At 42.9% G+C, this 25,862-nt stretch overlaps 1 protein-coding gene across 3 annotated transcripts in view; it reads left to right on the forward strand.

Annotated features, from left to right (window-relative positions):
• KIF13B (kinesin family member 13B) overlaps positions 1-25,862 on the forward strand; it is a 119,535-nt gene that overhangs the window by 53,231 nt on the left and 40,442 nt on the right. For all 3 annotated transcript variants that reach the window (XM_039567986.1, XM_039567988.1, XM_039567987.1), the window contains exons 9-23: positions 957-1,069; positions 1,481-1,592; positions 5,710-5,922; positions 9,380-9,490; positions 13,252-13,386; positions 15,434-15,564; positions 16,594-16,680; positions 17,313-17,503; positions 18,124-18,334; positions 20,248-20,410; positions 21,413-21,559; positions 22,004-22,153; positions 22,792-22,920; positions 24,143-24,313; positions 25,280-25,437. In XM_039567986.1, coding sequence (XP_039423920.1) covers positions 957-1,069; positions 1,481-1,592; positions 5,710-5,922; positions 9,380-9,490; positions 13,252-13,386; positions 15,434-15,564; positions 16,594-16,680; positions 17,313-17,503; positions 18,124-18,334; positions 20,248-20,410; positions 21,413-21,559; positions 22,004-22,153; positions 22,792-22,920; positions 24,143-24,313; positions 25,280-25,437 — 2,222 coding nt within the window. The remainder of the gene's footprint in view (positions 1-956; positions 1,070-1,480; positions 1,593-5,709; positions 5,923-9,379; positions 9,491-13,251; positions 13,387-15,433; positions 15,565-16,593; positions 16,681-17,312; positions 17,504-18,123; positions 18,335-20,247; positions 20,411-21,412; positions 21,560-22,003; positions 22,154-22,791; positions 22,921-24,142; positions 24,314-25,279; positions 25,438-25,862) is intronic.

A 25,862-nucleotide genomic window follows, 5' to 3' on the forward strand; every position in this document is an offset into this window, starting at 1 on the left:
TCTGCATGCTTTTCATACCTGGTTTTTGTATGGTCCTGCTCAGCCTGGATGCAGAGTGGTCGTTGTGACTGCGCATCTTCTCTGCGCCTTCCAGTGACCCCAGTGTCAACTTCTGGAACAGATTTCTCTGTTCTCCCACCTGCTGGTCCTTTCAGTCCTAGAAATGGCACATTTCATGATCACACCATATTTTGAGAGGTTTAGGGTGACATTTTTGAAAGCTTATTGATTCTAATTATCCCGTTCATTTACGGGAACGCAGCACTTTGCACTGGGATACTGAGGTGCTGAAGGCACAGCTGCTGCAGAAGAACACTGTGAGAGCAAGCTGTTCTCAAAGACAGTTGGCTCTTTGGTTTCAAATTGATGTAGAAAATTCATGGAGTGTTTCTGAATGTTGTTTTGGGTCAAAAGACACACATAAAAAAGGATTTGTAACAAAATCTGCATTAGAGGTTTAAATGCTTGCATAGCTGGGATCGTGTTCCAGGAGGCAGATAAGGATAAAGGAATATGTAAATTATAACATGCTTCTCATCAGGTTCATTCTTCATGTCTGAAAACCAGGAGAAACCTTGTATAAAATCTGAGGATTTTAGGAGACTGTTTTCGAGACGGGATTGTGAGCCCCATGTCTCTGGTTGTGGCTCCGTTGGAGTAACTCTGAATTTTTCAACACTTCATTAGTGTGCCCTGTGTACATCTCCTCTGGAGATTTCTGAGATATTTGAAGATACCAGAGTACCTGACTTCACATCATCCATGGCTTCACTGTTGTTTCTGAAGCAGCAGGTAGTGAGTTAGCACTGGACACTGCTCAAATCCAGCAGTTCTCAAAGGGGTTGGAACAAGAGTCCACACCAAAAATGAAGTTAGATTCCTGTTGTAAAATACATCAAACAATGTAACTCGATGTAAGTGACCTAACAGTGGCTGTTCTCTGGTTCCTTCCCCAGACATCAGGTGAGAAGGTGGGCAAGCTGAGCCTGGTGGACTTGGCAGGTAGTGAAAGGGCAACTAAAACTGGTGCTGCAGGAGACAGGCTGAAAGAAGGAAGCAACATTAACAAGTAAGGCTTTGAGATTATTTATTTTCCTTTTTTCATCACCATTTCTTGCTAAATACATCCTACTTGTAAAACAGAATGAAGTTCTTGTGGTCAATTTTCTCCTTTCCTTCTCTCTATTTCTCTTTCTGACATGCAATACTCTTAGATACAGGAATGACATCTCCATCTTTTTAAAAAACATTTGTGCTCCTGCAACTGACATGAATTTCATTGTGAAGACCTGATTATTAAGACTGAAAACATACTGAAAAAAAAAAAAGGAGTGGAACTTTTGCAAAGAAAGAATGATCAAAATCATACTAGGAATTTTTTTCCTCAGGGCATGTTTCTGGAGAGAAAGTCACTGTCTAAATATGCATTTGACTTATGAATATTTACCCTTGTTAATAAATGCTTGTTTTCTCTGGGCAGATCCCTCACAACTCTGGGGCTGGTTATTTCTGCCCTGGCAGATCAGGCTGCTGGCAAGAACAAGAACAAATTTGTTCCATACCGTGATTCTGTGCTCACTTGGTTACTTAAAGTAAGTAAGGGGTTTTTTTAATCTTCTTTTTTTAAAGTGAAATAAAAGAGAGGAAAGAGGGAGAAGAGTCTCATTGAATGAAATCAAAATTCTGTGCTTTTTGCCTCATTTTTCGGGGTTTGATGGTAACCATAATTGTCTTTGGAAAATGAGCTGGATGTAAGCCATTAGCATCTCTGCAGACTAAATACGTTCCCTGTCTTCTGCTGACCTGCAGTGGCCTAAGGATTAAGGAACTTGAAAAATAAAATTAAAAGCAGTGTATTTTATGGGTCAGTGTAAGAACAGCTTCACACACAACCTTGGGGCTAATTTCATTTGGGTTATTTCTGCATGCAGCTGGGTTTTACATCCTGGTATGCTTAGCTCTGAAGATGTCGATTAAGACTACTACCTTTTCCTAATTGTCTAATTTAATTGTTAAGATATTCTACTTCTGTTAGCAGAGTATAATTGCAGAGCATTATCCCAGTTACAGTCTGAGGAACAGGTCAGGAGGCTTCAGAGATAGTGCTCATGTGAAATCATTTTCTGAACTGCACAGGACTCTTATTTGGTCTTATTTTGGGGGGAAAAGGAGCGTATCATGATGGCACTTGGATGAAGATCTGTACAGTCTAAATGAAAAAACCAAAATTGTTAAAGATGAGATTTATGTATGTCAAATTTCTTTTTTTCCCCCTTGTGCTCTCTTTAGTTGTTATCCAGGAGCAACTAAGGATATTTATTGGTAGAAAGAAATAATCTGGGAAGAAACAGATTTTTGGCATCACCAGCCTTTCTTTGTCCTCTTACTTTTTTAGGTGCTCTGGCTACATTTTCTTGGTTTCCCCCCCTTTCTTAGCAGTGTTTTTAGGTGCTGTTTGAATTTCACATCCTGGAGATTTAAATGCACATATGGAAAGAAACAGGCAAAGTGACTTGGAGGTTATGCAGGACTGTGGTGATAAAAAAAGTTTTCCTTGCAGAGATTTGAAGTTGAATACAGTGCTTAAGTAGAATAAAATCCCTACTTGTGTAACCTCTTTGACACTCAAACCTTCATTTTCCTCAGTGCTGCCTTTCATTGAACCTTTTGGTGTGACTTGGGAAATGATTTATCCCTAACAGATATGGACAGCAAATAGCCACGTAAAAATCCAAGTGGCACAACCCAAACAAACCCCTCATAGCCCAGTGTTCTCGCACTGAGACTTTTTCAGTGTTTAAATACATTTTTGCCTCTCTATATTTACACTGAGTTTTTACTCTCATTTGTAAGAAATAAATGATTTTTTTGGCTCTCTGCAGAGATGGCAACAAAGCCACTGCACAGCTTCACTTCGCCCCGGTGGGCTCGGGGTTCCTCGTGTGGCTGCAGCAGGGTGGAAACCTCCCTCATGAATTTCCAGCCTTGTTGGAATTAGTTATGCTGCTCCATTTCTAAACAAATCCAGGGAGCAGACTGCAATTCCTGTTCAGCACCTGTCTGAGGCATTGTGGCCACAGTGCCGCCGGCCGGACGCGGCGAAGGAGTGGGAGCCCACTTTTGTTCTGCCTCCTTTCAGGCAAACCCTCTTTGTGTCCAACATCCAGCCACGTTAAGTGCCAACAAAAGGGTTGGGGGCTTTGGGTGTTTTTTTACAAACAAGCTCTCATTGAAGCTTTGTTTTGAAAGGGGGAAAATTTAAACATTTTTTTTTTAATTAGAGATCAAAGGAGGGATTTATTCCTTTAAAGAGGCCTGTTTGGAGAAGCCATGAGATGCTGGGCTGTCTTTCTCGCTGGCTTTCAACTTTTAATTATGATACCAAAGCAGTCTAATGTGTCTTAACTGCAGGAATATCTGTCATACAGGGTCTCTCCACAAATCTGAGAAATCCATTCAGGAGACCTCAAGATCTGACACTTTTTGCTTAATTTTGTTGCAGATCTTTAGACAAAAGTACCAGGTGTCAAATATCATTGCTTGGGCAGTGGCATCAGGTTATGTGGAGGGAGCAAAATGGCTTTGTCAGTTCCCTAACTTCTTGATTTAATCAAATTGTATTGGCACAAACATCTTGTTTTTCCATGTTAATCAGAAGTCTGATGGCTGCTATTCAAAATATTGTTTCTGAGCTCTGCATTTTCAGTTGGTTTTTTGGTGCTAGAGAAAAACAGGAGCTAGTTTATTCTTAGAAGTAACTTATTTATTTCCATTCTGTCTCTCTAACACGTGCAAGCCCAGGCTTGCCAGGGTCATTTACAGACTCTCTTCACTAATGAGAGGCTGATTTGCTATTTGTCCACCTTTCTTGCTTATCATTACAGAAACCAGTGAAATCAGCACAAGGGTTTTTATACATAAAACTTTATCAGACACTCAGACATTGGGCTTGAATTGCTACAAGAGGGACTTTGCCCAATTTCTAGTGGGTGTATTGTGGGTTCTGGTGTGTCACTGTTACAGCATTCTCAGCCACCTCTACAGCAGAGCTGCAATTCAAATAATAAATTAATCCTATGTTGGAGCTAATAAGTGCAACAAAGGACATTCCCAAAGTGCAAACTGTTAAGGTTGGATTTGGGAGGGGAGTAGCTGGCCAGCTCCCTGCCAAACTTCATCTTTTTATGCAGAACAGGGACTGCAGTTGCAGGGTGTCATTCCTAATTTTTGCCCAGGAAATCCAAAATGGAATGATTCATGTGCTCCTGTTAATCTTAAAAGTTTTCAGTTAAGAAAACATTTCTGTGGTACAGAGTGGACCCTCCCAAGGCATGGATTAATTTGAAGTAAACATTGGCTAATCCTTGGATGAGAAAAGCCACGGGGAGATCAGTCAGAAAGCTGTTCTTTGCAGCTGATTTCTCTATAAATACACTTACGTGCATGTGCTGACTATGTTGAACACTATAAATATATATATTTACATTGTATATGAGTTCAGTGCCCTTTTGCATGACCAGAGACAGCCAAGTGCTGCCAACAGCCTGACTGCTGTCAAACTGGTTTAGGCATCACGCAGCCAAAAAGAGAGTCTTGGGGAAATACTTAAAGGGACATTTTAATGATTGCTGGGGAAAGCTCCACGTGTGCTTTGGAATTGAAATGGTTTGACAAGCAGCTAATGCAGTCAGATTGTTCTAATGGCAATGCCTGACCTACATTTCATGGGTTATTGAAGATGAAAATTAAGAGCATCGTTCATCTCAGAAAGGGATATCGGGTAAAAAACAAACAAACAAAAAAACCTCACCCCAAAATTCCAGACAAACGAAAGAAACCAAGCAGCCAAAGAGAAAAAAAAATCTGCTGCAAAATTCAAACCAGAATGTTTTGTATATCTATATATCTTTATATCTTTATACATCTATATCTGGCCAAAATTGTAAACCATGATCTTATGATCAATAAAAAGATTGAATACATCCTTCCTTCCTTGTTTCCTTGTTTCCTTGTTTCCTTGTTTCTTTTTTTTGTTCCCTTCTTTGTTTCCTTTCTTCTTTATTTCCTTTCTTCTTTGTTTCCTTCCTTGTTTCCTTGATTCCTTCCTTGTTTCCTTCCTTGTTTCCTTCCTTGTTTCCTTCCTTCCTTGTTTCATGCCCTTCTTCTCTCTCAACCAAATTCCAGGAGGGTAATTTATTATGTAACTCAGTTTAGATTTGTGAGCTGTGTCAGTGAGGGGAAGGGAATGGCCCCATTCTGAACCTTTATAGGAATAAAATTAGCTATATTGTTTATGAAGAGTTCTTTCAGTAATTCAGGTATTTATTGACGACATCTCTCTTCCAATCTTTAAAATGAGATATTCTGAATTCATCACAGTTTTCCCTGAGCTCTCTCAGAAGTGTCTGAGAAGTTCAGTGCTGAAGTGTTTACATTTCTGGTTTGTAAACCTAAGCAGAAAACAGAAAGAAAACTTTGAAGCCCTTACCAGGCCCTGTAAAGCCCAAAACAGGGCCTTTTTTTCATTCCTGTTGAAATTAAAAAAGCCAAGAATGTCAAAAGCCAAGAATGACGTTTCCTAAACGAGCTTTCGAAAACGAGCATTGAAAATCACGACTTTTTCTTGACTTGCACTGCGTAAACTCTTAAGTTGAACCGCCAGCAAACCAAAATAAAAGTGTTGATTCTAAACACCCCCCAACCTTCCAGGACAGCCTCGGGGGCAACAGCAAGACGGCCATGGTGGCCACGGTGAGCCCGGCAGCCGACAACTACGACGAGACGCTGTCGACGCTGCGCTACGCGGACAGGGCCAAGAACATCGTCAACCACGCCGTGGTCAACGAGGACCCCAACGCCCGCATCATCCGCGAGCTCCGTGAGGAGGTGGAGAAGCTGCGGGAGCAGCTCACCAAGGCCGAGGTACAAACTGGGAGCCTTGCAAATCCCACGAACCCCCCCGGTCTCAGCCGGCTCTCCAAAAGGAATTCCATGAGGGAACGTTGCGGGGTGTTCAGGGGATGATTCCACCTCCCTTTATATAATTTTTTCCCATCTTTCTGTGCATCCGTCTTGAAACACGGGCGTTCAGTGAGATACTGAATACCTTGTTGGACTTTCTTGGTTCTGCTCTGTGGTGCAGAGGACAGGGAGACACGGATAGTTCCAGTGAAGACTGGGTAGTTTCTAGGCAGAGCTTTCCCAATATATTTAAGAATTCAGTGTGGCCATGTCCTGTGAGATGTGACTTCATATAAATAAAGTTTTCCTGCTTCTTTCCATCTGTTGAATCTCTTACAGGCACTAGGCAATTTCTCTGTACAGCTCCCTGAAGGGAGGTTGTAGCCAGGTGGGGTTGGTCTCTTCTCCCAGGCAACCAGTGATGGGACAAGAGGACACAGCCTTGAGCTGCACCAGGGGAAATTTAGGCTGGACATTGGGAAAAAATTCTTCACAGAAGAGTGAATGAGCATTGGAATGGGCTGCCCAGGGAGGTGGTGGAGTCACCGTCCCTGGAGGTGGCACTCAGTGCCATGGTTTAGTTGATAAGGTGGTGTTGGGTCATAGGTTGGACTCGATGATCTCCAAAGTCTTCTCCAGCCTGTTCTGTGATTGCTTCCACAGTGAAATTTCAAGAGAAACATAGTCTAAATGTTAGATGAAGGCCAAGAATTAGTGTAATTCTAACTTCTGTTCCCAAAGGGCCGAAGCAATAGTGATGTAATCTCTCTGGTTTGCAGCTCAGAAAAATTATGATCACAGCATTTGCATTGTGAGGTATGCAGGGAATGCTGGCTGTGATACCGCAAATGACTTTTGGATTTTGGACTCTTCTCATTCGAGCTGCCTAATATTCTAAGCATCTACTGTGTGTTTATCAGTTCCTTTAAGGTATCTCAAGTTAAATATCATAATATTAAATATCTAAAAATTCCTCTAAAATACCAACCACAGACGTAACAGTACTCTGAGAGCTGCAAGTAATCCCCGTTTGTTTCATTTTTTAGCAGTACTCCCATAATAATGGCAGCTGTCCAAAGTAATGAAGTAGTGTTTCCTAAGGATGAAATACTAAATATTTCCTTTCCCAAGTATTAAAATCCCACCCTAGTTGTCATCCCAGTGGCATTGACAAAGAGCAGGGAGAAACCAGAGCAATTTGCTGTTAAGAGGCTGCACAGTAAAGGTCAAACCCCACGTTCACAGCCTTGTGCTCCTTTCAGTTCATTACATTTGTTGCCCATCTAATTGTTCTTACAGAACTGTGCATAAATAACTTCCTGAAGTGAACAAAAACACTGACTCATTATGACAGGTTACATTTTCAAAGCTCATTTCCAGATATAGAATTTGCCAAGTTGAGGGTTGGGGGTTTTTTTTACCTTTTGGTGTCATTGTCCTTTTTTCTCCCAAACAGCCACAACAGAATTTGACAGTTGACTTTCCCCTCACAGAGTACAGAATTATCCTCTTTTCCCCTTTTCTTTTATAATCCATGCATTTTGATTTTTTTGGGGTCAAAATTAATACCATGTTTTAATTTGTCTGTGCCAAGGCCACCAGCTTGTCCTCCCTGAGCTAGGAATTCACCTGCTTCCAGCAGAGAAGCAGCCTATGAGTCTGGGATCAGGCTGAGCCCATTTTGGTTTATTTGGGCATTGCAGGGAATGAGGAGTTATCCAGGTCACTGTACAGCAGAAACGTGTGAAAATGTGCCCTAACTGTCGAAAGAAATGGGGAAATTAAACCTTGAGAATATCTGGGCTTCATCACTCTGCCTTGCTCTGTAGTGTCCGCCCCTTTGCACTGACCATGTTTTTTCTGGCATTATGAATTTTTGGTTGGGAAATTGCCTTGGCTTCACTTTCCTTCCTTTGTGGAATCCATAGAATCATGGAGTGGTTTTGGGTTGGATGGGACCTTAAATCTCATCCAGTCCCACCCCCTGCCATGGGCAGCCCCGTCCAGTCTGGCTATCCAGGGATCCAGGGGCAGCCCCAGCTTCTCTGGGCACCCTGTGCCAGGGCCTCTCCACCCTCACAGGGAGCAATTCCTTCCCAATATCCCATCCATCCCTGCTCTCTGGCAGTGGAAAGCCATTCCCCCTTGTCCCTCCAGACCCTTTTACCCCGTATTTAGGTACTTAAAGCAGAAAAAGCCCACCCGGGACACATCAGCTGACAGTTCTAGACTGTTGTGTCTTGAGGCAGAGGAAGCTCCTGTCTTAAAACCGGATTTTCCAACCCTGGTGCTTGCCCCTTTTCTTGAAGGAACTGCAGTGTAATGAGGCCACTCTTTGATCTGGGTTCCTGTGAGGAGTTTTGGGTTTGTGGTAAGGGAATGTCTGATGGAGAACGATGCTCCCATTATTTAGTTGGCATTGCATAAATGCCAACCAGCCAAACTCATTTTTCCTCGTTAGCAGTAATGAAATAATGGTATAAGGAAGTCTCCAGACTTTTTGATCAAGGTTAGTAGAGGAGGAAATGCCAGTATGGAGATGGAAGTTGAAAAATGATAGAATAGTTTGAGTTGGAAAGGACCTTTTAAAGCTCTTCTGGACCAACCCCCTGCCATGGGACACCTTCCACTATCCCAGGCTGCTCCAAACCCCATCCAGCCTGGCCTTGGATACCTCCAGTGATGAGGGGATGGTGATGCCCTGTCAGTTTTTGGGGTGTCTGATGGGTGGCTGTGGGGGTATTGTCTTATTCTTAAGTTAGTCCTTGTTTGGAACATGGGCCTTTGAATATTTCACAAGACAGAATTAGAGCTGTGGCAAATTAGCAAGAAAATGGAATTTCAGTGTCCGGAAGCACATCGTAAAGCTTCCTTTGATACTCACTCTGCAAGCTGCATGCGGAAATGCAGAGGTGCAAAACCAGGAGACCTGCATTCTTCCCACAGAAAAAATACTGCCCACATCAGGCCATATAAAAATGAAGAATAAAAACATTTTGGTGGCATGGCAGCTTACTGAGGTGTGAGATGTCATTTGGAGGGTTTGACAGGTGAGGGGACATAGAGCAGCAGGATCTTTAAAAACAAAACTGGTTTTCCTATGAGTCACTTGGGATGTAGAAATAAGATTAGTTTGTGTGTGAGTATCTTTGTGCAAATCTGCCAGTATCATGTAATTGGTTTGTGTTGAAGCACATAAACTCCATGTTAACATCTGTACTTGAAACTAATTAAAAGAACTTTTTGGTGGATTCTGCCTTTACGTGCAGTGTGTGATTTAAAGACCCCTTTACTTACTGCAAAGCATGCCTTGCAAAATGAGTCGTGTTGCCTTTATTCCCTCATCTGTGTGGCTGCAGAGGGAAAAAACACAAAGCACAACAAGCTTTTCTTGTTTCGTTTGCTTTTATTCCTGCAGGCTATGAAATCACCAGAGTTAAAAGAACGATTGGAGGAATCGGAAAAGTTGATTCAGGAGATGACCGTGACCTGGGAAGAAAAATTACGAAAAACTGAGGAGATAGCTCAGGTTTGCTGCTTTCTTTCCTCCTCCCTGCCCCCATTTTTTATGAAAAATAGGTTTGTTTTCTTTGTCTGTCAGTTCATAGAGGTTGTCTGAGTCTCTCCCCACATTTATGGGTAAGTAGGTCAAGCTTGCTGCCCCTTTGAAAAGCTTCACTTAATTCCTGTGATAGATGGGTGCCTCCCAGATTACCACTCTAGTGACAATAATAAATTGTCACTGTATGCAAATGGAGAAGTTATTTAAAAAAAAATAATAATCCACGGATGAGAGGATTATGGGGATTTTTATATTCTTCAGGCAGTAGAATTGTTTGTGATGAGGGAGGGGAGCATTGAGAGCAGTCAGTGCAAGGTTATGGACTGAGTGCCTCAATGCACCAGGCGAAGGGCATTCAGAACGATAAAAAATAGAGCTGTTGAGGATCTCTGTGTGTTTTAATAGCTCCTAAACTGATATTTAGGGCCTCAGACCATAACTGGAGACGATTATGTTGGAAAAATGATGCAGGTCACCACGGTTATTGCATGACACTCCTGGTTCTTCCCACACAAATGCTGATGTATATATTGGCAGAGGGGAGCTTTGGATGGGGAGGACTGTTGGGAGGTGATGAATAGTGTGTAATAAATAAGGGGAGAACGGAGCCTCTGGTACAAAGCCCTCTTGTAGATGCCACAATCAGAATAGACTGTGTTGACTTTGGTTTTAAAGATCCATTGTAAGAAGTGCTGCCTGTGACTACGAGGGCTTCCTGCCTTTCAGTGCAATTCCTCCCTGTGTTTAAGGGTGAAAAAATAATAAAATAAAAAATAAGAACAGTAAAAAAATCCTGCTCTTACCCTACACAATAGTTTCTAGGCATTGGGTGTGTGAGGAGGTTGAAAAGCTGGAGTAATGGGCTCAGCTCTCCAGACTAAATGTGCCTTGATGTTTGCACATTGCTGCTTTAGCTCCCTTCCTTTCTGTCTCTAAATTCCCAGCCTGGTAGGATGTTTCAGAGCTGGGAGTTTCATGAGCCTTGAAAAAGGAATATTTTTTTCCAGAGGAGGGATAAAGAGAAGTGTTTGTGCAGTACAGGCTGTTTCAGGACTGCCTGGAAGCCAGTGCAAGCCACTCTTTCACTCCCTTCCTCACCTGGACAAGGGAGAAAAGATGTAACAGAAGGTTTCTGGGTCGAGATGAGGACAGGGAGAGATCAATCACCAATTACTGTCACTGGCCAAACTGATTTGACTTGGGAAAATGTGTTTAATTTGTTATCAATCAGATCAGAGTAGGGTAATGAGAAAGAAAAACTAAATCTTAAAACACCTTCCCCCCACTTCTCCTTTCTTCCCAGGCTCGACTTCACTCCAAGTTTTCCATCTCCTACCCCCAAGTGAGACAGGGGGATAGGGAAAGGGGGCTGTGGTCTGTTCTCCACTCGTTGTCTTTGCTGCTTTTCCCTCCTCAGGGGAAGGACTCCTCACTCTTGAACTGCTCCAGTGCAGGTCCTTTTCCACAGGGTCAATCCCTCAGGAACAGGCTGATCCACGTGGATCCCCCATGGGGTCACAAGTCCTGCCAGGACCCTGCTCCAGTGTGGGCTCCTCCCTCCACACGGGCACAGGTCCTGCCAGGACCCTGCTCCAGCGTGGGCTCCTCCCTCCACAGGGGCACAAGTCCTGCCAGGACCCTGCTCCAGCGTGGGCTCCTCTCTCCACCGGGGCGCAGGTCCTGCCAGGACCCTGCTCCAGTGTGGGCTCCTCCCTCCACAGGGGCACAGGTCCTGCCAGGACCCTGCTGCAGTGTGGGCTCCTCCCTCCACAGGGGCACAGGTCCTGCCAGGACCCTGCTCCAGCGTGGGCTCCTCTCTCCACCGGGGCACAGGTCCTGCCAGGACCCTGCTGCAGTGTGGGCTCCTCCCTCCACAGGGGCACAGGTCCTGCCAGGACCCTGCTGCAGTGTGGGCTCCTCCCTCCACAGGGGCACAGGTCCTGCCAGGACCCTGCTGCAGTGTGGGCTCCTCTCTCCACCGGGGCACGGGTTGCTACCAAAACCTGGCCATGCAAACCCAGTACTGTAGATTTAGGCAGGTCCAAGGCTGAAGGCATTTCTCTCATGCCTCATCAAGTGATTTTATTTCTGGCCCATGTCCACCAACATCTGTCTGTCAAATTGTGTCAGGGTAGGCAGGGAGGATGGAGGGTTAATTGTAAATCCTTGAGGAAAGGATGATTCCTGATAAAGAGTGAGGACCATCAAAGAGGCATCAATAAGAGTTCAAAGCCTTAAACACCAGCCACATGAACAGGCAATTTTTCACTTTTTCAGTGAGTGTTTGACATACTTCTAATGTTTTTTTCAATGTTTAAGTTAATTAACGTTAAGTCTTGAGAAAAAATTAACAGGAACTGTCTCGTTTTCTCTCAGTTAATCCTATGAGATTCACATTGTGGGCTGAGTTCTCCTTAGGGCAACATGTTCTTTATCTCTGTAGATAATAAGGATTTTTGTAAACTTCAGAGCCTGGCACTGGTGATCGGAAGAGAGATCTTTGACATCACGCTGCAGTTTCTCCTCTGTTCTTTGTTTTCTCTCTCTCTCACACACACATGACTTTTCCTTACAAGGACATTATGTTGGGTTTGGAAGCGTGTGGGGAGACAGGGAACAGAAAGTCAAGAGCAAGTTGTGCTATTCTTTGCAATTTTGATCTTGATTAGAGCTGGTACAACTCCACTGCTGAGCAGAGAATGATACTGAATATTGTGGCATAGTCAGTTTTTAAATATAAAGCACACTCATAGGTAAAGATAAGCATTCCAGCATTATTCCTACGTGATCTAATTGGATATTTTTAGAAGTCTCAGCAGCACGGGGAAAGCACTGTAGGTCTCTTGTATATTTTTTTACATATTAGTTTCACCATCTCCTGTTTCTGCTTCCCTCAGTAATCCTGTGAGAACCCTCCCATATTTATTTCTAATTTTTTTTTTTTACTGTTGTGGACAGTGGGTCTCCCTTCAGTTTCTCTCTGATCCTGGGAACAATCCTCAACTTTTCTATCCTAGTGGGGTTTTTTTTTGGTTTTTTTTTTTTTTTGTAGAAGAATCCCTTTCTGTTCCTAAGTCAGAAATGTTTAATGTTCCTCTTTCACTGCTCTGGTCTCACCCAAACACTTCCCTTTGAGAGATGTACATTTTTGCACAGTAATGCTTTGTTGGGCATTTCTATGAAGTCTTTTGACAAGAACAAAACGCCATCCAAAACGCTGCTATTCTTGTTCAGCAGGAAGTGTTCTTTGCATTACTTAAATAGCAGGTTGCCAGTTTTTTGTCATTTTGATTGCTCTGTAACAAAGGATAGACATGGAGCTTGGCTTGGCAGGGATTTAACTTAACTTGTTGCTCTTTAGCTCGAAAGGGAGAATAAAGGGCTCTAGAGATGGCTTTGTGGTAGCGTTTTGCTGTTCCAGTGAGGTCATGGAGAAGCTCTGCAGTGCTGCAGGAGGCTGCTCCCGGCTGCTTGCATTTCCCACTGGGAATATGGGAATGTGTGGGACCAAAGCACTGAGCCCTCCGAGACCAGAGGGGCGAGGACAGGAGGAACCACAGAAATCCCTGATCAAAGCTTGGTAGAACTGAGGTTTTTGTGCCTCACCTATTGCAGAAGGAAGAGTTTCCTGTTCTAGAAGTATCAGTCCATCATTTTTGCCAGATGGGAATGGATTTCCGAAGCGTTGTGCGTCAGTCAGCTAAATTTTGATGGCTGCTCTCTTACAGGAGCGTCAGAAACAGCTGGAAAGCCTTGGCATATCCCTGCAGTCCTCTGGAATAAAAGTTGGGGATAATAAGTGCTTCCTGGTTAATTTGAATGCAGATCCAGCTCTCAATGAACTCCTGGTGTACTATTTAAAGGTAAAATTATATCTTTATGGATACAGTTTTTTTGATGTCCAAAGTGGGCCTCTAATTCAGTCAGCAGAGGTGTACTTGGAGAGTTTTATAAAACTGTATATCTAACAATACTTAAATTTATATGAGTACAACTTTTTAATTTCATATGTAATTTACCATAGCAGAGGAAAAGTTTGGGGATTTGATGTTTTTGTTTGTTTTGGTTTTCTTTGGGGTTTTTTTAAAAGCAGTTTAGACATGTTCTTTTTGAGAAGCTGTCTCCTGTTCTGGGATGAGGTTTTTTTGTTGTTTGGGGGTTTTTTATGCCAACTTTCACAAGCTTTTACCCATGAAATTGTTTTATATAAAGGTTGGGCATATCAGTAGTCACCTTCTCCATATGTAGTCCAAATTCTGGCTGCTGTCTTCAGTTGATGAAATGCATTTTTAATCCTCTTCGTGCAACTTGCCAGGAGTGAAAAACAAGTTCTGTTCTGCCTCAGCACTTCTGATGTGCAGTCCCTGTTTCTGATATTAACCATCAAACACATGATGTGACTTTTGGAGTCCATGCTGAAATATTTGGGCAGTTTATTGTGGTTTTTACAAATCGTAGATGGAGGAGAAACGAGGCACAACCATTTTAAGGTCGCATTTTGGAGTGCAAGTTCTAAAGATTTTGCAGTGAACGTCAGCAGTTTGAGCTTCACATGAAATCATTCTCTTCCCTTTGAAGTGGGGTAGTAACTCTCAAAACAGCCACAAAATCAGCAATTAGGCTGAAAGATGGTTTTGGTTTAATCAGTCTTAGGAAATACGTGATCCTTTTTTATATCAGCCATCGTGGCTCTGCGATATCTCAATAAAAACAAGGGAAAGAACTTTTGCTACGTTGTATCTGCTTAAAAAAAAAAACATTAAAAAGGAGAAAAGAGCTGAGGTTTTGGGAGAGGTTGACTCTTTCACAGACAACTTGCACATAAAAGTCCGGAGTGTGACTCAGCTGCTAAATCACTGACAGATACTGGGGCAGATCCCACTCCTCCCAGTGGTCACTGGGAGCAAGGACAAGAGCAAGGCAAAGCCTTGGCCCATCAGTGCCAGCAGGGAAAGTCTCTGGTAGTTCTGTGCTGTTTTCCTTTTCTAGGGAAAAGTCCTCGGGGTAGATTTTGTCTCCTTCAGTTAGTCTTCATTATTTTTTTAATAACTCAGATTTGTCTTGCTGCTGGGGAATTTTGGTGTAAAAATCCCCGTGCTTTGCAATTATTCTGATAAAATTACTTGGAGCTGTTTCTCCTCAGATTCTGAGATTTAACTCTCTTGTTTCTCAGAGTGTTTGCCCACGTTGTCTCTAAGCTGTGTGTGCACCAGATCCTTCACGTGCTGAAGAACAACCTGAGCTGACCTGTCTAAACTGTTTATCTGTTCCTCAAAAATTGCTTGGAGATGCCTAAAGAAGAGATTTCTATCCCAAAAGGGGGATCCAGCTCAGGCAGTGGTGGAGTCCCCATCCCTGGAAGGATTGAAAAGCCACATGGATGGGGCACTTGGGGATATGGGGAAGTGGTGGCCTTGGCGGTGCTGGGGGATGTTTGGATGGTCTTAAAGTGGTTTTTCCAACATCAGCAATTTTATGTGTGGGGTGGTCCTTCATCTGCCAAATCCCCCATGCCTTGAGTACTCCAGGAATTTCCTGAGCTGTTGCTGATATCGGTGGAGCCTCCATAATCCCCATGGATCTGCCACTGTGAACCTTCCTTAACTCCTCCTTGAAATCCTTTATTCCTTTGGCTTCTACAACATCCCAAGGCACTGAATTCCTGCATTAAATTGTAAAACCTCTTCATTTTCAGATTTAACTGTTGCCTGTAAACTTTCCTGAGTGCTCCCTGCCTCTTATTGTAAGACAAAATGTTGATTTGCTTCTCTTTTTCCCTCTCAGGGAAGTATTGAACAGCTGTGAAATTTTGGGACCAGATGACACAACACATCCAGAAGGAGAACGGGTGAATTAGACCCAGTGAACCTCTGCAATCCACTGTTAACATCCAAATTAATTTTTCCCCAGGAGCACACGTTAATAGGCTCAGACAACTCTCAAGATATCCAGCTGTGTGGAATGGGAATTCTTCCTGAGCACTGCATCATAGACATCACCCCAGAAGGCCAGGTTATGCTGACCCCTCAAAAAAATACCAGGTAAAGGAATAAGATGCAGCCCCAGTTGTTAAATAATTGTTATTTTATCTAGTATTTTATGATTCATGGTGCACAAAGATGCTTGGGAAATAAACTTCTCTATCTAATTCGTAGTAAGAAAAATTCTGCTTCTGTGTGCTGCTTTTACATTTTAATTGTCACCTGCTCCTCTGTCAACTCGTGTCTCATTCCAGTGAGATTTCTCTCAGAGAGGGTGTTTGCAGCCCAAATTTTCAAAGACAAGATGAGTAAATTGCATGTGCTTTCAGCAAGTAGATGCTCACTGATTTGCAGCTGTGTAGATGTAACTCCTATCAAAATTTGAATTAATTTTCGAGGAAATCTGTTGATATGCAAAGAGCTGCTGAAGCATTTGTTGCTTTATTCAATTAAGTAGCACTACTTGAGAAGCAGCTGGCATATTCAAATTGATAACAAAATGACATGCAGTGTCAGCATCTGCAATAATTTATTGTTAATACACAAAGTTCAAACTTTTCACATTTACCCTGATTTGTGGCTGATGCTGCTTGGAGCAGATTGTGCTGGGTGGCAACCTGAGATTCCCTTCAAATTTGAGTTATCCCATGATCCTATTTTCAGAGTTAACCTGACTCTGAAATAAAAGCAGTTTCTGATACTAATTACTATACTAATTAGTATCTTTAAGCTATTTATGTAGCAAAGGTGTCTATTGCCTTATTCAAATATTTATGTTTTGTGTCTGTATTTCAGAGTAGTGTGAAAGTGGTTTTTTTCTAGTGGCCTTTTTTTTCAGGCTGCTCATTTTTAAGCTTTAATTTTACTTCCCAGGCACAGCTGTAATATCTATCTAAATGTACTGAACCTTCATGAGCTTAGGAGGTCAAAAGAAGCTGAATTTGAGGCGTGTATGAAACAGCACTGGGTAGATCAGTGAATTTTCTGGGAATATTTTTCCTGTTTGCAAGCCATAAATCTCTTTACTGGGAGGGGAAAAAATAAAGCTTTATATAAATGCATTTACTTTAGAATTTTGGCTTTTCACAGGACATTTGTAAATGGCTCTGCTGTCGTGTGTCCCATCCAGCTCCATCATGGAGACAGAATCCTGTGGGGAAACAACCACTTCTTCAGGTAACAAAAGTTATTAAAGGAGTTGTAAACTGGCACCAACTTTGTTTTGGCTTAAGGTACGAGGAAAGATGAGGATTATAAAAGCACTGCTGATGTTGGACTGGTTTTTAATGCTAAATGTTATAACAAGGTCACTGTGCTCCCTGCAGTCCCAGCCATATCTGTCCCCTTCCTGTATCAGACAGGATCACTGGTAGATGTTTTCTGTGCAAGACTGTACTTTGAAACTCTCTGAAACACCTCAAAGATCAGTGGATTTGAATGATAATCTAAAATTTCATTGCTTTCTTTTATGCTTAAAAGGAGAACCCATATAAAAATGTGAGGTGTCATTTCATTATTGCCCCTAAATTATTTGGATGTGGAAGGACTAAAAAATGTCATGATTATCTAAATTGTGTTATTGGGAGTCTCAGGTACTTAATTATGAGAATGTAGAATGGATTAGTTAGTTTACCTTCTGCTCCTGTTTTTGCCCTGAGGAAGCTTACACCCACAGGAGATCAATAAAATTTGAAAGGGAAAAAATCTGATTTGGAGGCTCTATTGAATTTTAACAATATTTTAAAGCAACCCCGTGTTTCAGAGCTGAGCAATTAACAGTTCTCTAAAAATTTTCCTCTTAATTAAAGGCTGAATTTGCCAAAGAAGAAGAAGAAGGCAGATCATGAGGATGAGGAGCGGGACAACTCCATGAAGTGCAGTAACAGTGTGGAGCAGCTGGATGCAGATGGAGACAATTCCAGTGAAGTGTCCAGTGAGATTAACTTCAGCTACGAGTATGCCCAGATGGAAGTCACCATGAAGGCTCTTGGTAGCAATGGTAAGGAGCCACAAAAATTACTGGGATATCCTCATGGATATTTATATATCCTCACGTGCAAAACATGAGGATAACCACGGACTTTTTCCCTTATAACTTCCTTTTGGAGAATTTTTCTTGTGAATGACTCAACACAGCCATTTTTGTGCTTGAGGAGGGAAAAATCACCATGGCAGACTGTTTGGTTTGGCAGTTCTTGCTGGGGAAAAGCCAAAGCTGGAATGCTGGGGGAACTGCAGTCTTAAATCAAAGTGTTTTCACTTGGCTGTTTATTTTTCTTGTGTTATGTCTCACTCAGGCATTAACTGCAGTGATTTCTGTCTCTGAAACCATGTTTTTGAGTTTTTGTGGTCTTATGTAGCTGCTGTCCCAGAATGACATTATTTTGGGAAACAGGCGGACTTTTTTTTTTCCCCAGCTTGGGCTTTCCCTTTTCTTAATTCTCTTAAGTCATCTGCCCTGTAAATGTTTTGCTCCAGAATTCAGCAGCACTATTTAAATACACATTGCAACAAAAGCAGAGTTTTTTACCTGATAACTGTGCTCACACCACGCATCCAGGACGCTCCTCAGCATGGATTTCACTGTAGTACTTTTCTTTATTTTCCAAATCTGCCTAGACCCAATGCAGTCAATCCTGCAAAGCCTGGAGCAGCAGCACGAGGAGGAGAAGAGATCAGCTCTGGAGAGGCAGAGGCTGATGTACGAGCACGAGCTGGAGCAGCTGCGGCGGCGGCTCTCGCCCGAGAAGCAGCATTTCCGCAGCATGGACAGGTTCTCCTTCCACTCCCCCAGTGCCCAGCAGCGCCTCAGGCAGTGGGCAGAGGAGAGGTGGGTGACCCACTGTGACCATCAGGGGGGTTCTGTCGAATTTCTGCAGTGAATTTGGCAGGATTTTGGTTGCGTTGCAATTGCGGTGAATTTCTGCGAGGACTCGTGGTGGGGAGGACACGGCCAAAATATTTATCTAAGAATCACAGAATGATAGAACAGATTGGATTGGAAGGGACCTCAAAGACCATCCAGTTCCACCCCCTGCCATGGGGAGGACACTTTCCACTATCCCAGGCTGCTCCAAGCCCTGTCCAACCTGGGCTTGAACACCTCCACAATAAGCAGACCTAAAATGGTAGAAAATGGGAGAAATAATGAGTTCCTGATTTGTTATTAAGGAGAAGCTCTATCCTGCACAGCAGCAAATTTGACTAAAATTGAGATGATTGGATGGAATTTTGAGGCTCCCATATGAATTTGTTCTTTCATGGGTCATGCATGACTCAGCTGCTGGAAGGTTGTTTTTCCTCTTGACTCAGATCCATCTGTCTGACCTGGGCAGGTCCTGACAACCAGAAGAGTGTAAACAAAACAAGGGAGTAAGAGGATGATACAAAGAATTTTAATCCAGAGCATTGCAAAAACCATTTAATAACCAGAGAGGTCAGTGTCCACTCTGCCTCTTCCTGGGTGATGACGTGAAGGTTATTTACTTCAGCCCCTAAATGATCTTTCTACTACTGCTGCCAGAAAGAGCAGCTGCAGGAGGAGGATGAAACCCTAAATAAATGAGTGTGGTGAAGACATTGTCATGAAAAATACAAATCTAATATATATGGCTAGAGAAGCAACTTTGGAAGTAAAAAATATTTCAGTCTGACAAGGTGTTAGCTGTGTGCCTGGGATGTTTTGTGGCACCAGATTCCTGGGCTGCACAATTGACCCTCTCTCTCACACTTGCCAGGAAGGCCAGTGAGCAAGTGGGTGATGTCTGAATAAACCTTTCTCTGTAACATGGAGCATGCACATCTGTGGTGGGAAAATTCTGGAAGGAGCCACACAATAGCTGCCTGTTCAGCAGATGAGTGGAGAAGTCTCCAAAGCCAGCAGCATCCTGATTTTCGTACTGCCAAATTCATGCTGAGAGTTTTTCTTTCCCATTTGAAATGTAATTTCATTCCCCTGGTTTTTGTGTTAAAAAGGATAAAATTGTTTTGGTGGCAAGGGACCTGAAAGCCCTTCCAGTGCCACCCCCTGCCATGCACAGGGACACCTCCCACTATCCCAGGCTGTTCCAAGCCCCAGCCAGCCTGGCCTTGGACACTTCCAGGGATCCAGGGGCAGCCACAGCTTCTCTGGGCACCCTGTGCCAGGGCCTCCCCACCCTCACAGCCAGGAATTCCTTCCCAATATCCCATCTATCCCTGCCCTCTGGCAGTGGGAAGCCATTCCCTGTGTCCTGTCCCTCCATCCCTTGTCCCAAGTCCCTCTCCAGCTCTCCTGGAGCCCCTTTAGGCACTGGAAGGGGCTCTGAGCTCTCTCTGGATCCTTCTCCTCTCCAGGTGAACACCCCCAGCTCTCCCAGCCTGGCTCCAGAGCAGAGGGGCTCCAGCCCTTGGAGCATCTCCGTGGCTTCCTCTGGACTCTCTCCATGTCCTCCTTTTGCTGGAAGCCCCAGAGCTGGACCCAAGGAGTGCAGGGCAGTGTCCAAACCTTTGCACAAGTTCTGGGGAAGGTGGTTGAATTCCCTCATGAGATCCAGGGTTTGTGAACCTGAGGATGCTCCTGGGTGTCTCTGGAGGGGCTCGTCTGTCCAATATTTGTCGCAGCCCCCATTATGTCACCTGTCCCTCCCCTCCCTTTCATCCTCACCCACAAGCTCTCAGTTGTCTCCTCATCCATTTGTTTTGCTTTCAGTACATAAACCTCGCTATTTTTCCTGTCTTCCCTTCCCAATCCCCTTCTTGCAGAGAAGAAATGCTGACCCACAGCCTGAGGAAGCTGCGAGAGCAGATTGTTAAAGCCAATTTGTACGTGAGGGAAGCCAATTTTATCGGAGAGGAACTGGACAAGAGGACAGAGTACAAAGTGACCCTCCAGATCCCCGCTTCAAGCCTTAATGCCAACAGCAAGGTACAGTCACCCTGACTGAGTTAAATGGTTGTTCAGTAAGTTTGTCCCTCAGTGTTCAGACTTCTTTTGCTCTGACCGTAATGGTTAAGATAGTTTTCCACTAATGTGCATTAAATATGTCTCTGCTACATCCTTATCTTATTTGATACCATGAAAATCCTATAATGTGCCATGAAAGGTAAATGTTTTGGTGCAAGACCTTTCCCCTGGTGTTGAAGTTCACACTTGGCTGCTGTTGCAGAGTGACAAAGTCTCTGCAGGTTGGGTAACATCTATTTCAGGTATTTACCATGCCTTTATGGACATTTGACAGCATCATCCCAGTGAGCTGTGAAACTTCTGCCATCCCCATTGTGCAGGGAGGAACTGGAGCAGAGAGGATTTGGAGTATTTGTTCCCAGGCATCTCAGAAATTTTGGAAGGAGGGAGCTGAACCCAGACTTCCATGTCTCAGGCTAGCTGCCTAAGCTGGTGTTATTTCTGTCCTTGAAGCCAGCTCAGTATTTTGGTGATACTCAGACTGTCCTTAGTCCAGTCGATGGATTTTATTCCAGGATTATAATTTTTATCAGTTGTTTTAGAAGTTTTTCTCACAGTCTTTTGGGGAAGACACATCCAGAAACAGGATGATAAAGGGGGTTAAGTTCTGCACTAGTTGCAAGTTGCAGGCAGTAGTCATGTTAGCTGGAACTCCAGGCCTGCTGTAACTTGAGGATATTCGTGAAATGCTTAAATGTTCCCGTTTCTAACACTTATGCAAGGTGAAAATCCACGGAAACCAGTGCCTGGAGCTGTGATTAGCCTTCCCAGTTAAGCTGAACACCAATACACTGTGACAGCTGAACTCAGAGCCTGTCACACTTGGATTTGGCTGCTCAAGCCAGAATAAAAAAAAGAACAGACTTTTCCCAAAGATATTCTCAAGTTTGTGTTAGTTTTAAACTCTTATTTTCACTGTTGTGACATGAATTCCTTCTTGGTATCCCATTAATTGTTTCACAGAGAGGTGCAATTCTCAGCGAGCCTGCTATCCAGGTGAGGAGGAAAGGGAAAGGCAAACAAATCTGGTCACTGGAAAAACTGGAGAATCGACTGGTGGATATGAGGGACCTTTACCAGGAGTGGAAAGACTGTGAGGAAGACAATCCAGTAAGTAAAAAATACTCCTGTAATTACATTCCTTTTACATTTTCAGGAGGGTTGTTGGGTGGAGGTGGGGAGGGAATATGCAAAGAGCTGAGTTTTCCTGAGGTTTTGCTTTTCCTAGTACTGAATTGATCCTCAGCATTTCATTAACCCTTATCTTGTCCCTCTGACCCCTGCTTGCATGCATAGTTTGGTGAGGGAATGGAGCACACAATAGGAAGCAGCAGGTAACACAGCAGTTGTTAATGTTCAGGAATCTGGCAAAGTTAAGGAGAACTTGCTCAGGACAGGCCTTATCCGAAACAAAATTCATTTCTATTCTTCTTGTGATCTAATCTGCCCTCTTGCCTGAGTCCCTTTTTCTTCCACTGGGCTGGTTGTGCAACACTTCAAAAAGCGTTTCCTGGAAGGTTTGGTTTCCTGACGTGACTCTGGGTTTGCTTGCAGGTGATGAGAGCTTATTTCAGGAGAGCTGATCCCTTCTACGACGAGCAGGAAAACCACAGCCTTATTGGAGTAGCCAATGTTTTCCTTGAGTGCCTGTTCTATGACGTGAAGCTTCAATATGCTGTTCCAATCATCAATCAGAAAGGAGAGGTTTGTCTTCCTTGCATAATCTGTCCTTACTCAACTGTTTAATCACAGCCTGTGGGTCTTACTACCAGGACAGAGTAGATCATTTCCAGTTTCATCTGCACAAGTTCTTTGCTTGACAATGTGGAATTGTGCAAATCCCATAACACTTTACTGGAGTTTTCAGGCAGCTCTGAATCCCAGCACGGTGATTGTGAAAGGAGAAAGCTTCCTGAGCACCTTTCTGAGGGAAATAGCCCAAAATAAATACTTAGGATGAGCTGTAGCTCCACTGCTTTCACTGCCTGCCATCAAGAATAGGTTCTTAAATATGTTCTGTAAGAACAACTTCAAAGGCAGCAGAGCACACCAGGCAACATTCTCCATGCTCTGCATCAAGTGTGCACTTTGCAGACTCTTCAGAGACTGGTTTGAAGGTGAGATTGTTCCCCAGGTCACCCCAGTGGCTGATTCTTTATGGTTTTTGCAACAAAGGCTCTTTGATTCTTGCTCCAAAGCGTTCTTCATGTGGTGCAACAACTGCAGAGTGCAAGAGCAGTGCAAAAAGGAATAAAGTGTTTGTTGGCTGCTTACAGACTGGGAGGGGATGGACCTGTCACTGTTTTCTGGCACACAAATAATTCTGACTCCTGTCCTGCCAGGTTTCAGGTCGTCTCCACGTTGAAGTTGTTCGAGTGAGTGGGGAAATCGATGACAGGCTGGTGGGAGGTGAGGACAGTCCTGACTATTCAAATGAAAATGACATCCAGGAGAGAAAACTTGTCTGCAGGGTGAGTTCCAGATGTATCCCAACCTCTGAACAACCTTTTCTCTTCCCATCCTGAGTCAAATCCTTGGCTTCTGGATGTTGGATGTCTCTTTGTAACCTCATTTTGTTTCTGGAATGGCTGAAATAACACAAGATAATTAGTTGGGGTTCGTTCCTTTCATTAATTGCATTTATATGCCAAAGGCTCACCCCAGGAAGTTTAGTGGACTCTTGGAAACCAGGGAAGATCTGTGTATTAGGATTGGCACTGCAATATCTAATCCAAAAAGAGTCACAGAATCTGATAAACTCCCATCATTCTAGGAATCATTATCTCTTAATATTTCTTTTTTTCTCAATATTTCTTTCTCTAAATATTAAACATCTTGTAAAATATGTACAGTGCGTTTATTACTGTTAGTAATAAAAAGAAAATTAGTAGGAAGTATTTACTAACAGTTCCGTGTTGCAGTAAAACTACAAGCTACAGGTAAGAAAAGAGAGAGGCAAAAAGCATTAGAGGGAGTGGTCCCCAGCCTTGCTGACTTCTGGACAATATGAACAATTTGGAAGAAATTGTGCTTTTTTCCCCCACTTTTTATCCTCTCCCATAGAGCTCCATTGCTTACAAGCAGGATGGGGCATTTTGGCAAAAAATACTGCCAATCTTGAGGATCTTACTGCAGAAGTCTAACTCATTTGGTCTTAATTTGACAAATGGAGAATAGAAGTTTATGAAATAAAAGGTGAATGTGATGGCTTTGTTTAGATCCGAATGAGAATTGACAAGGTTTTGTTTCTATTTGGCCTTGATTTGATGAGGGGACAGGCTACTTTTGCATTCTTTGGGTTGATTTTGGGTTATTTCCAGCATCACAGAGTAAGGACAAGTAGTGTCTTAAGCCAGGGATTTTTGGAGAATAAAGGAGCCGCTGGAAGTATGAGATTTTTACTGGATTACTCTTCAGTTGCAATGGGTTTGGTGCATTTCACTGTTAAAAATCAGCAAAATGTTACTCCCAGAAAATATGAGCCTGGTGACATCTAGTGACTGTGCTCAGCTGCTGCACTCCAGATACTGTCTCCAGTGAGTATCAGTGCAGAAATTTTATTTTCTAAATCATTTTTGGTTTGCTGCTCTTATCTTTTTGTTATCCATTGCAGTGGAACATTGTCCAGGAGATGTTTTTAATTCCATGCCTGTTGAATGAGTGCTTTTCATTTGTTTCTCACCTCTTTTCTAGATTAAAATACTTCAAGCTACAGGTCTTCCACAGCATCTGTCCAACTTTGTGTTCTGCAAATACACGTTCTGGGATCAAGTGGAGCCCGTTATTGTTGCACCTGAGGTGGATCCTTCCCAGTCTTCCATCAGCAAGGAGCCACGGTGCATGGTTGTCTTCGACCACTGCAATGTAATTTGTTTTTCTGATTTATTAATTAAACTGTAAGGCAGACAAAATAAAAAGCAGGTTTAGGCTTGTATAGCAGTTTTAATTGCCTTTTTGCTCACATTATGACATTTCATGATGACCTAATACCGTATTTAATTTCATCATGCTGCTACACTAATGTTTTTTTATAAGAACTTAAATGTCTTCAGAGTCCATTTAAGTTTGATCCTTCCACACTGTTCATTTGTACAAAAATCACTGAAAATGAAGGGGGTTAATAAAGGAAAGCATCAGTTCTTTAGAGAAACTTAGATTAGAAGTTATCCCCAGTAAAACTCACTGTGGATGGGGGATATTTATCTGAGGATATTTGATGTCAGTAACTGAGCTGATCACTCTAAACGCTGATGAAATGGAGAGAAATGTCCCAATTCTTGGACATGGGGCTGCTGTAGACGTTGAAGTTGGGTTGTTAGAAGTCAGAACAGACTATTTAGGACAGACTCTTTTTTGCCACTGGCTTTGGAGCAGCTGAGCAGAGGCATCTTTAATAGGGACATCTAAAGTCAGCCTGGATGAATCCCAGCCAAATCACCCCAGTTCTCATCATGTTCTATCCCTTCACATTACACTGAGCAATTTATTCCTCTTGCCATTTGTGAGATAGATGTAGCACCTTCTGATGAGTTTTGATTTTCTGATTCTGAACATTACAACCTATGCTTTGATTTTTTTTCTGAGCCATTGGCTCAGGGCTTGCAGCAGCCTGTGGCCATTTTTCAGCTCCTTATAGACTTTAATCTTTAGAAAATCACACACCTTTGACCTGCTTCCTGATTTTACAAGCTGAGGCAACACTTCCTTTCTCCTGGATTGTGTCTTGGGAACCAGGGGGACTTTACTGAATTCTTTTATTAAAGTCAAGGCAGTAAAATCTCACAGCCTGAGTCATGCAGTCAGAGTTATCAACTGATTTGTCCCTTCCAGGAGGTTTCTGTGAATATTTCTGAAGACTTCATGGAACATCTTTATGATGGTGCTTTGGCTATTGAAGTTTATGGGCACAAGCAGAGTGGTGACCGCAAAAACCCAGCCCTGTGGGATTTGGGAATAATTCAAGCCAAAACACGCAGCCTTCGTGACAGGTAAATATGGAAAATACATCCTTAGGTTTAGAATTTGGGAAAAACCACTGTCTGAGGTGCCCAGTTTTGAAGCAGGTTTGGGGTAAAGAGTCAAATTTTGAACTGAAGGCCGGTGGATGACACCAATTCATTCCTGGCCATGAAATGCCATCCCTGTAATGCTTCCATGGAAAAGTTTTATTGCTTATTACCTCAATTTGGAATAAATATAAAGCAGTATGATAATTCAGACTGAAGAGGGGTGTTGTTTGTTTGCTGGTAGCATTTGTTGTCCCCAAAGTAATCTTATAGCAGCATTTTCTTAAATGTGAGCTGTTTTGCCTCTTCAATTAGAAGGCAGCTCTGCATCTTAATTCCTTGGCAGTTACTTCTCTTTCTGCTTGCAGCTTAAGCTTCTGTTGAGCGTTAAGCTGCGTGTAGGGAAA

Source organism: Corvus cornix, chromosome 3 (assembly GCF_000738735.6).
Source record: "Corvus cornix cornix isolate S_Up_H32 chromosome 3, ASM73873v5, whole genome shotgun sequence".
Lineage (NCBI taxonomy): Eukaryota > Metazoa > Chordata > Aves > Passeriformes > Corvidae > Corvus > Corvus cornix.